General features: G+C 46.0%; 1 protein-coding gene across 1 annotated transcript in view; it reads right to left on the reverse strand.

Moving 5' to 3' along the window:
• Nek11 (NIMA related kinase 11) overlaps positions 1 to 12,022 on the reverse strand; it is a 216,581-nt gene that overhangs the window by 23,874 nt on the left and 180,685 nt on the right. Inside the window, exon 15 of the mRNA XM_026789947.1 lies at positions 5,336 to 5,432. Within this exon, the coding sequence (XP_026645748.1) occupies positions 5,336 to 5,432 (97 nt within the window). The remainder of the gene's footprint in view (positions 1 to 5,335; positions 5,433 to 12,022) is intronic.

The following is a 12,022-nucleotide window of genomic DNA, read 5'->3' on the forward strand; positions in this document are numbered from 1 at the left end:
CTGGAACTAGCTCTTGTAGACCAGGCTGGCCTCAAACTCACAGAGATCCGCCTGCCTCTGCCTCCCGAGTGCTGGGATTAAAGGCGTGCTGTCATGTTTTTTTTTTTTTCAAAGCACCTTAAACACAGGTCTCTGAGGACATCACACGTACAGGAGAGAAACCTAAGGCGCCAAGATGTTGTGAGACTCTTCCAAGCATGCACGCTGATCATTGGTGCCATAGTTTGACTTCTGCTGCTGTGGCCAAACACTGTGACCTAAAGCAGCTTGGGACAAGAAAGGATTTGCTTGACTTAAATGTCTAGGTCACAATCTATCACTAAGAAAAGTCAGCACAGGAACCCAAGCAGGACTTGAAATAGAAAGCAAGGCCAATGCTCCTTGCTGGTTGGCTTCCACGCTCAGCTCCTGCTAAGCTAACTTTCTCATACATCCTAGGAGCACCTGCTCTGGGAATGGTGCTGCCCACAGTTGGCTCTTTTACAACAAGACAGTCAAGCGATCCTCTTCAGGCAAATCTGAATATGAGCCATCCTTCAGTTGAGACTCAAGCTGACAATGAAGCTAGGACAAGCGGCAAGCAGGATTATGAATCCAATCACTGCGTCCCCTCACCCTCGCTCGACTACTGCGCTCAGGTTGACTTTGTGTTGAACACTGAATATGCTAAGTCACCTAGTTGGCACCTGTGGGCACTCACACACAATTTGCTCATGTTGGTGTGTGTGTGTGTGTGTGTATGTGTGTGTTTCTCCACAGACAGCCTGCTTACTTCTCTTTTTAAATGACACATGTCAGTCTCAAGAGCACACCCCTCCAAACCTGTATATTAATCTCCATCCTGAGTTGGCACCCCAAGGGTTCAGCTGTAGAAATAATGTTACCACTTGGCAGACCAGGAAGCGGAATCTTAGAAAATCATGGTCCATACCTATAATCCCATCACTCATTCAGCAGACGGAAGCAGAAGGATAGTGAGTTTCAGGCCAACCTGGGCTATGATGAGAAAACCTGTCTCAAAACAGAACAAAGAAAGAAACTCACTCAGCAAAGGTTGGGAAACCACCTATTTTAGTAAAGCCAAGGACTTGACCAAAACTGGCTCCCTGGCAGCCTCTCCTCCCTTCTCTTCACCTCTCTGAATCCCACTCCTCTGGGAGCAGCTGACCAACACAAAACAAACTCCATGGTTTGGGTTTGCGCGTGCCCACGTGTGTGTGTGTGTGTGTGTGTGTGTGTGTGTGTGTGTGTGTGTGTGTGTGTGTGTATGTGTGTGTGTATGTGTGTGTGTGCATTTTCGTTTTGTTTTGGTACTTCTGTATGTTATTTTTTGCTTGCTTTCTTTGGCCTTATTTTATATGTTTTTGAGAGAGAGAACATATGAAGTTGTGTAGGTAGGTGGATGGGGAGGCTCTGGAAGGAATTGGGGAAGAGGAAAGAATGCAATCAAAATATATTGTATGCAATTAGATATGAGTATCAATCCATGATCGAATCTAGACAAAAGTGTCAGCACAGTGCACCCAAGGCCAGTGTATAAAACTGTTCAGCTGAGTGGCTAAATGGTTAATGATTTTACATCAATGTTTGGAGTTGATTTGTTGTGTTGAGTGATGGATATTTTCAACATGTAAATGAAGCCTTTTATGCTTTTTATTTTAAAACCAATAAATGATAATCAGTAGTAACTTATCATATATATATATATATATATATATATATATTGCAAAATTAAAAAAACTAACAAGAGAACAACCTACCAATGTAATGAAATAACTAGAATGAACTTTGGTCAGTTCAATTTGACAAAGTCTCTTTGATTTGAATTATTTCAAGTATTCTTTAATATGCTAGGTAACGGGACATTCTGTGCAATGCAAAAAGTAATGAAGTCTTAAATGACAAAAACCCTCATGACCATGAGTGAAAAACATCAGCCACTGTCTTTCTCTTTAAAGATCATCAATTGAGAGATTAGTAAATCTTTCTCTTCTTTCTCATCAGGAGAGATGGAGGTAGGAAGAGATGGGAAAAGGAGCCCCAAGTCCCCCACTTCTAGTTCCTGGGACTCAGTTGTTGTCATGGTAACTGAGTTACCCTGTGCGTACCCTGTTGTAGGCAGAACTCACAAACACAGCTTTCTATTTGGAAATCGTTCAGCGAGTTTTCTTTCAAGCAGTGATTGGGATGACACAATCTATTACAAAAACAATTCCTAAGCAATCTGCCTGGGAAACAATTCTCCCTCACCTTCCCTAACTATTGCTCATCTAGGCGATAGATTTCAGAGGGAAATTCAGTTGTAATACTGGTAGTATGGGCCAGAAAAACACACAGTTCACAGGCCAATTCCACCTCCTCTTGCGTTCATACAGCCTGTGAATTAGGAATTGTCGTATTTTCAGCAGTTGGGGAAAAAATTGAACTGTGGCCATAGCTCACTGGCAGAGAGCTCTTGCCTTAACATGCTCAGGCCTTGGATTCAATCATCAGCACTACAAAAAGAAAAAAAAAACAATAAAGAAAAGAAAAACCTTTGTGAGGTCTGAAAATTATACAAAATTAACATTTGCTCTTAAAAATAATGTGGCCAAGAAAGATGGCCATGTACAATTATTGCCATATTGCCTGTGGTTGCTTTTGTGTTGTAGGACAAAAGTTGAGAAATTGTAACAGAAACTTCAGGCTTGTGAAGCCTAAAAACATTTACTATGTGTAGGAGTAATTGTAACAGAAACTGCAGGCTTATGAAGCCTAAAAACAATTACTATGTATTCCATTGTGGGGAAGGGATGCTGGACTCTGACCTACAGACATGGACCAGATGGGAGGGGTTAGAGTAGGAAGTTAAGCACCTCCTGTCACAAGACCTGTCACAGGAGCTTGGGATGGAGATCCAGGTATCTTCTGGCCAGTGTTCCTGATCCCATCTACCACTGCACATACTTTAGTGGAGGAGGCCAATTGAAATACATCTGTTTGAATGTTGTGCTCCCCCAAAACACACAGTGAAAATCAACCCCAGTACCACTATATGAAGAACTGGGCCTATCTGGGATCTGATCAGGTTACAGTATTTCAACAGTCATGAAAAGGTTTACCGAGCTGATAAAATGGCTGGAGGGAAGCGGCTAGGCCCCTTGTTTACCGTTCTGTCCCTTCTGCCCTATGAGTATATAGCATGAAGTGCCATCTGGGAAACAGAAACTGAGCCCTCACCAGGCTCAATCTTGGACTTCCGCACTCACAAGAGAGTTCTATGTTTACAAAGAACCAAGTTTGAACTATTTTTCTACAGAAACACAAGAGGACAGACAGAATTTGTTCCCAGATGTCACAGCTATCTAAACATGCGGTGCAGCTTTGGGACAGGCTAACAGGTGGAGGCTAGACTGTGAAGTGCTATCCTGATGAAGGGCCAGAGAAGGAAGCTGTAGAGAACCTCAGGCTGCTCAGAGATGGTCTCAGCTCATGAACCGAGTACCGAGTGCGAGGTGGATAGCAAGGACTGCTCTGACGCCAATCCAGAAGGAAGCCGCCATTAGAAACAAGAGGCAAAGTTGCCCTCATTATAAAGAGGCAAACCCCTTGACTGAACTGCAGCCATGTTCAAGTTCATTAGAAGTAAGAACTTTTGCTGCTGCCGAAACATCATATTTAGAAGAAGAAATCTTTAGGCAAAGTGTGACGGCGGAGGCACAATTTTTGTGACTACTTGTAGGAAAGTGTGAGAAGAGAAAAGTGAGTTAAAAATGGTATTTCTCAGCTGGGCAGTGGTGGCGCACACCTTTAATCCCAGCATTTGGGAGGCAGAGCCTGGTGGAGCTCGGTGAGTTCGAGGCCAGCGTGGTCTCCAGTGGGAGTTCCAGGACAGCCTCCAAAGCTACAGAGAAACCCTGTCCCCCCCCCCCAAAAAAAAACAAAAACAGAAAAAAAAGGTATTTCTCAGCCTGATCATATAAAATAATAATAATAAAGTATGTTTGGGAGAGAATACCAATAGTATATCCAAATAAATATTTGGTAAGATTTGTTTGAATAGAACAATGGAAGAATTATCCCAAAGGCATTGCAGAGATCTTCCAATGGTGTGGTCCATCCCCACCACAGGGTATCAGGGACTTGGGATAACAGTTTCCTCACAGAACTCCAGATCTGCTGCCCATCACTGACTCAAGTTTCTGTTTCATGTATTTGCCACAATGTTGCATGGCTCAAGTGGGCCCAGATGTAGCCTAGGCCACTGCTGGGGTAGGAACACACTCTACCTCTGGCAGGGTCTGTGCAGCTAACTCTTCAGATTCACAGAGTGTGAGATCTATGGGGAGGAGACACAGTTACCTTCACCTAGATTCAAAGTATGTACTGGAGAACCTTCAAGCCCAGGCAGAGAATTGTTTCAGGGGTAGGGCTACTACCCCCAAGGCAGTATCTGGTGAAACTGTGGGACTAAGGCCACGCTAGTGTTACCAGCACGTGACAGCAGCCTGGGAAAGGAGGCCTGGGAAAGGCTGTAACATGGGCCTTTCCATCCTGCTATGTCTAGAGGATGGAACCCAGAGTCATAGATTATTCTTAAGCCTCAAGATTACTTTTACTGGGCTGAGAAAATAGGTCAGTTAGTCAGCAGATTACCTTGAAAATATGAGGACCTAAAAATTCAACCCCCAGCACACACGTTAAAACACCCAGGTGTGATAGTAGCTGTTTGTAATCCTAGTATTGGGGAGGTGGAGACAGGGGGATCTCTGGGACTGGATGTTCAAGTAGCTTAGCCCACAGAGTGATTCCCTGGCTGAGGAGATACCTACCTCAAAAAATATGGCAGATGATGCCTCGGGAGGACACACACACACACACACACACACACACACACTTTACTTTTTTGGATTTGGGACTTGCTTGGGTCCAGTTGTCCTGTCCTCTGCAGCATTCTTTTCTTTTGAGATGGGCAGGTCTCTCACAGGCCTACTGCACCACTGTTCTGGAAGCCCCTGACTCCTTACTTCCACAGTGCCACAACTGAAAGGGAAAGAGCCATGGGGCTTCTGGTGGTGAATGAGATTAAGGCCTCTACAAAAGATGGACTTCAGCCAATCACCATGAGAGGATGGAGTGGCAAAGTACCCTATTGGAAGCAGAGATGTCCAATCATCACCAGACAAGGGGTCTGCTGGGATCTTGATATTTATCCTCCCAGTCTACACAGCTGATGAGAAACACCTGCACTGTTTAGAACAACCCAGTGTCGGCGCGTTTTGTTACAACGCAGCATCGCATCGCCGGATCACACATCGGCTGCTGTGTCCCTGGGGACAGCCAGCACACTACTTACTCCTTTATGTGTTTCATCTTGGTCCTGGCCATGGCGCTGTTGAAAACTGATGGTCCGGGGGACATGTCTGCAGCCGCACTGGTAACGGTCTTTGTGTCTGAAATACCAATGCACAGCCCTCATTGACTTCATCATCTCTCCCACAAACCCAAGGTGACATCCAAGGGCAACCAGAGAAGAGAAGCTAATCCACCTTTGCCCCAGGTAACGCTCCATTAATTAGAGAGTAATTCAATTACCACATGCACATTAATGAGATTTATTCCAAATAATAAGTTTTTATAGTTTTGAGATGCACCGAGGTTTTAACCACCAACCCTCTTTCAGAAAACTGTTTAAACGCAGCATCGTTATTTAAAAAGTGGGTCTTTATGTTAAAAAACTCAGGAACTGTATCTGTAGAGCCAAAATTCTGGGGGATTTTGGGCCAGTCTCTCTTTACAGGAGTGCTATGCATTTAACTAACAGGAATGTCTGCTAATAAGCACGCCTTTCCCCGTATCTCCTCGTCACACTTGGTCACTAGCTCTTTGCTGCAGTGAAAAGCAGAATGCGGATGGAGCCACCTGTAGTGCCGAGTCCAGCAGAACGGAGGCGGTCAAAGCTGGCGCAAAGTGAAAAACAACAGGGCAGAGAGCAGGGTGGGTGTTACAAACCGGTTCAAACCGGCACAGGACTGCAATGTTATGATTGGTTATTTCATTCCATGTTTTCCTTGACTCTATTACTCTGCCAAACCACCAAGAGTGAAATTTGGGAAAACCGAGATTTCGGAGTGGTTACCTGGCCTACCTGGTCTTTGCTCTGGCTGTCCTGTCATAATTCTCTTTCCTCAGGGCTCAATGGCCAGACCCTCCTGAGTATTTTTGAACCTGGCATCTCCAGGTTCCTCCAAGGCCTCTGCCTTGGCCTCTCCAAGTAAATGTACTATTGGTGTTTTCAAAGGTCTCATTACTCCCCCAACACTACAACAGCAGGAAGACATGTTTTTCACCAATCTTGTACCCATACAAGTGAGCCTGCTGAGCTGTCTATAAACATTTGGCTGCCTGGTTGTAGGTTTCTGCATCTTTATGGTCATTGTTAAGGAAGTGAGATCTCTCATGGGTGAGAGCTGTGATAAACTCTGCTAGGAAACTTCTTCCCAAGAGACCCCTTGGGCCCTTGCAAAACACTCTAGCGCTGAAACACCCTGGAGCAGCATAACTTCCCATTCAAAAGCTGAACCTGCACTAGGGAGATGGTTCACCGTGTAAGAGCATCAGTTGCTCTTACAGAGGAGTAAGCTCAGTTCCTAGCACCCACATGGAGGCTCCCAACCACCCACCTGTGACCCCAGATCCAGGGAATCACTCTCTCCTGGCATCTCTGGGCATGAAGGTAGGATGCATGCATCCATGCCAGTAGAACACCCACACACAAGTTACAAGTTAAGGTGCTGGAGCTCACTCAAGGGTGAGGGCTCTGTGCTTCCACAGAGTGGGCTCCCCAGTCAGCCCTGCGCTTTGCCTCCACGGGGCTGGGGGAGAAATCCTGTTCCCTTAGGAGCATTGCTAAGATGCCTCTCACCCATTGGTAAAACTCTGAGCATCATGCCCATTCACCAGCTACATCCACGGGAAGACCCAGGCTCCTTCCCAGCGAACCTTACAGAAACACGGCTGATTTGAGCGCAGCTCAAGGGAGCGAGGACCAATTGCTGTTTTACATAGTAGCAAAGCTATTTTCATTCATATTTTAAAGTGTGAAAATAAACTAAATGTAGAACCTAGTTTCTTTCCACATATATTCTCCTTTTGGGTGGACCCCGAGGGCACGGGCTCTGCTCTGAACTTCTTGCTCTTATAGATTTTGTAGGGATGACATTTATCTTGCATAACTTGATGAGGCTCTGCTCTTTCCTCGGGGTCGATCCCTGGGCACAGAATTATTGGCTCTCCAGGCATGAACTTTGAAGAGGACACATTCCAATTAACGAAACAGCCTATCTATCTGTCCTTCCCAGTTCCTGACCACGTGCCTTCACAGTACAGTCACACGTGATGACAACTTACTGTTGCCCCCTCTATTCCTGCCAGGACAGACACTGTGCCCAGGCAAAGCTGGGGACGGGAAAGAGGAAGGCTTAGGAGTTGAGTTTATAAAGGCATAGGTCTTGTTTGAACCTGAAAAGTTACTAAACATATCACAAGCATGTTCCAGGTGAACTCAAAATCAGTTCTGCCAAGAGTGAGCGGTAAGCTCCATCCCCCTCATCAGGAAAGGGCTGGCAAGTCCCGAAGGCTTATATAGCTGAAGGTCAAAGCAATTTCCAGGAGCGCTATGGGCTATTTCAAGCTGGCCACTCTTGGCACTGCTGGGGAGGCTGCTAGCTCTCAAGTCCAGAGGTAGAAAAGGGGGCAAAGTGAGTTCAAGCCGCAGGGCTGGCCAAGCATGGCACTCAGTAAACAAGTCTTCTCCTTGCTTCTTACTGGGCAGTCTTTTCTTCCTCTCCGCCCTGCAGTCTCACAGGGACAGTGGTGGTTTATGTCAAAGAAGAAAGATGACACATTTAAGAGTCATGGCAGAAATAATCGAGACATCCTCTGACCAGTCACTGAATCCAAATGCTAATTTGGTGTGACTTGCCCAGAGCTCCTGTTTAAAATGCACATTTGTAAGGAATGGGTCTGGACGGAGCTGGGGATTCCATATTCCTACTAAGTATCCATGTGGTGCTGAGGCTACTGGTCATGAGGTGCATTTTGAGCAGCAAGGCTCGTAGAGCGAGCTACATGATGCAGGGACCAGTGCAACCTGGCAACACAGGACTCACTCAGGAAGCAAGCAAGCGCTGTTTGGGCTTCTGCAGCCCTCTCTGGACTCATTGTGGTGCTTTATTTATTTATTTTTCCATTAAAATTTTCTTTTACTCTTTTTAGCTAAATATTTAATGTCCCCCTTTCCCTCAGGAATTAGTGACATTCAGGGAGGTCTGGGAGTCGCTCTGGTCCTTGACTCTACCCCACCCACAGCCAAGCCCTCTGAAGACGGTAACAATGATGAAGGGGACCAGGTAGTGGCAGAGCTATCTTCTCAGGGAGGTGAGCTGAGGAGAGGCAGCATGTAAGCAAGACTTTTTAAGACTCTGGCATAGTTTATCAGATGTAGCTCACAAAAACCACATCCAAAGACAAAACGTCATTAAACCCGGAATGTGTGGCTCCCACCTAAACCTATAGAGCCACACACTGGGGCCCTAATCCTGGAGTTCCTCTTTAAAGTTTTTTTTTTTTAAAAAAAAAGAAGAATCTTTATTGTCTCTGTTGGTTTTAAATTAATTTTCTCTTACTAGACTTCAAGAGAAGTTCCATGCATATAGAAAATAGTACGTGTGAGACACACACGTGTCAGGAGCAGCTGCACTGTCGATAGTCTCTTAGGGCAGCTGGAAGCTCTCCCTCCTCCCAAGGGTCTTGCATCACAGAGCAGGAATGACACCCTTACTTGCTTTAGACTAACCTTTGTTTTGGCTTCACCTCCATCATTTCCTAAGGTGCAATGTTTGTATTTTGATGTGGGATTCCCCTCTGTATGCTGTGAATACCATATAAAGAAACTGTATGCTGTGAATACCAATAAAGAAACTGTCTTAGGTCTGCACAGGGCAGAATGGAGGTGGGGGGATGTAAACTGAATGCTGGGAGAAAGAAGGCAAAGTTTAGAGAAGTCATGTAGCCCCACCAGAGACAGATGCCAGAACTTTACTTGGTAAGCACAGCCTCGTGGTGATACACGGACTAATGGAGTTGGGCTAATTTAAGATATGAGTTAGCCAAAAATACGCTTAAGCTATTGGCCAAACAATATTGCAAATAATATGGTTTCTGTGTGATTATTTCGATGCTGAGCAGCCGGGAACGAACTAGCGGCCTCCTACAACAGTATATAATATATGTAACACGGTAGGCATGGGAGATGCAGAGAAGTATGGGGGTCATGGAAAAAATGCTCCCCTATAAGGATCACAGTTGCTGTTCTAGCTCTACTCTCACCAGCTACGCCGCCCTCAGCCACCTCCAGATTTTACATTTAAGTGGCTTCATTAGCTGAGAGCCTCCCCTCACTTCTGTGAACATGTGCAGGACTTGTGTGCAGGACATAGATGCATTACAGAAGAGCCTCTCTATGCACAAGCTAATGAGCAGCAGCAGGATCCCATGCACAGAGACAACTGGCTAGGAGTCACAAGCGTCCCAAGTATTACATGATTGTAGGCAAAGGCATCGTGACGTCTCTTTGCTCTCCTGCGAAATACCGAATGATGAAGATTCCAACACCTGCACACCCCGTGGAGATGTTTTGAAAATGAGGTGAAAACACAAGGCCAGGGAGAGGCACTGAGCAAGCAGAAGCAGTGCATGCAGAGCTCAGCTCGTGACAGTGTGATCAGGATTCCTTCCGCTCCTGTGGCCTCTCCTGGGCAGAGATACCTTCCCTGTGGAGGCGATGGCTTGATGGTGCTGAATTTTACCAGGAGAGATGTTTTCCCCTCACTTCGTCCTCCAGAGTGACCTTGATCATAAAACCCAAGCCTGCACCTTCGCTGCCCCCCCTCCAAAGCATCCTGCACGTGGGCCGGAAAGAGCTGATACAGGCACTGCAGGAGTAGACATTTTGGCTGCAATCTCACTGATGCACCCAGGACATTGCTTACTCAGGAATCCTTGCAGACACAGCCTTGGGTGTGCCGGTCTCTTAGAACATTTCCACCTAACCCCCCTGAAGTTCCCAAGGTATAGTCAGATACTAGCAGTTGCTTGACAGAAATCAGCTTTTTGTCTAAAATGTTAAAGCAAGTCCTCATGGCTCCCATTCTCCTCCTTTTTTGGAATGGGAAAGATAGAACAGGGTCTGTATTTCTGAAAAGGGACAGGAAATCACCGCTTTAGAATGTGCAGGCCATACAATCGCTGTCGTATTCATTCATCTGTACTGTCCTAGCATACATTCAGATGTAGGTACAAGTTCAAGAATAAACATTGCTATGTTCTAGCAAAATTTCACTCACAAGAACAGGCAGTGAGCTAGGTTTGGCCTGCTGGCCACAATTTGCTGACCTCCGACCTCAGTGATGGCAAATCATCATAGTGTTGGCTGCAGAACTCCTCCAGGCAAACACTTCATTTAACCAGTGGTTGAGACTGAGGTAAGGAGAACACATGAGACTTGCCCAACACTGCAGAGTCAGAAAGGGAAGAGTCTGGGCTAGAACCACAGTTATCCAATTCCCCCAAAGAGTATTCGTTCCAATTCCCTCTTTATGGATTCTGATGTAGTGATTTAATCAAATTCAGATCATCCGACAAAAATCCTACTTCAAAGGCTGAAATACGGGCAAAACATCTGCCACCTCAGCCTTGCCCTCCCTGGTGGCAAGCCACGAGCTCTTCCCAGAAGGCCCCTGTGTCAGTGGGGAACCAGTGGAACTACTCCACTCTGCTGAGAGGAGTAGCTGACTCCAGCTTTGGGAAGATTTTTTTTTGAGCTTTTCCTATAATGATAGTGAATTTAGAATAGCGATAAATCTGCCCAAAATTGGCAAAGCAGGCTGCTGCCTATCTTTGCTGTCACCCCAATACCCCAAAGAGGGAAAGCACTGCTCAGAGCTACCCTCGAGGAAGAATGGATGTGCTGCCTTGGTTGTAGACAACCTCCAATCGTGGTAGAAAGAATACTCTTTGGGGGAATTGGATAACTGTGGTTCTAGCCCAGACTCTTCCCTTTCTGACTCTGCAGTGTTGGGCAAGTCTCATGTGTTCTCCTTACCTCAGCTTTCTAGACCAGCATAAAGCTGCCTCTTTCAAGCTGTGCCCTTCCAGGTGACTGACGGTGGCAGAAACAGAAAGCTGGCCCTGAGGTCTTTTAGGACAAGTGAGGGCTCTGAGCTCCCCATGGGTCTGGATGGGGTCTGTCAAAGTTGCAGTTCTGCTTAGCTTCCCATCTGCCTCGTCCTGTGTCCCTTCCTCTTGTGACTCCAAGGATCAAAGACACTCCCATAGGAATGTCCTACCCTGTCCACTTTGTGTCAGAGGTTGCGTCCTGCAGAAGCTAGCTCCCTAAACATGGCAACTGGGTTAAAGGAAGTAGGGGGTAGGGACTGCAGACAGGTGTCTGGAGATTAAAAGCAACAGTAAAGAGGATGGTGTCATTTCTGCCACCCGTATCCATTCCAGCTCTTTCAGACAATTACGTGTTGACACAGAATAGAAGCCACCAAATAAGGAGGTCGAAGGCAGCCCTGGTACAGTAACTATGTCAAAGTCTAGCACATTAGGAGTCTTGGAGAGAAAAGCCAACAGGAGGAAAGGGAATTAAAATGATCTAGGTGACAACAATCGCCAGTGCCTTTTACTAACTAGGAAGGACCTGAGACGCAGCAGATGAGTGTGTGGGTGGGGTCAGAGGACTGGGGTTGGAGTCCTGACTCTGTGACTCGGTTTCCTCATCTGTGCAAATAAAGTTACCTGTTAGGATTGTGATAAAACTTATACAAGTCTCTCCTTGTGTGTACATTTGTGTACATTATTGTTGGTAAAGGCCAAAGAAAAATTTACACCACTTCCCTCATCCCTAGGGCACCCGCCACTGGGCACCTTCTCAAAAACAAATAGCACCCCAGTGTCTATACCAACATCAAGTTGTTGG

Source organism: Microtus ochrogaster, unplaced genomic scaffold (genome assembly GCF_000317375.1).
Source record: "Microtus ochrogaster isolate Prairie Vole_2 unplaced genomic scaffold, MicOch1.0 UNK33, whole genome shotgun sequence".
NCBI classification, from domain to species: Eukaryota; Metazoa; Chordata; class Mammalia; order Rodentia; family Cricetidae; genus Microtus; species Microtus ochrogaster.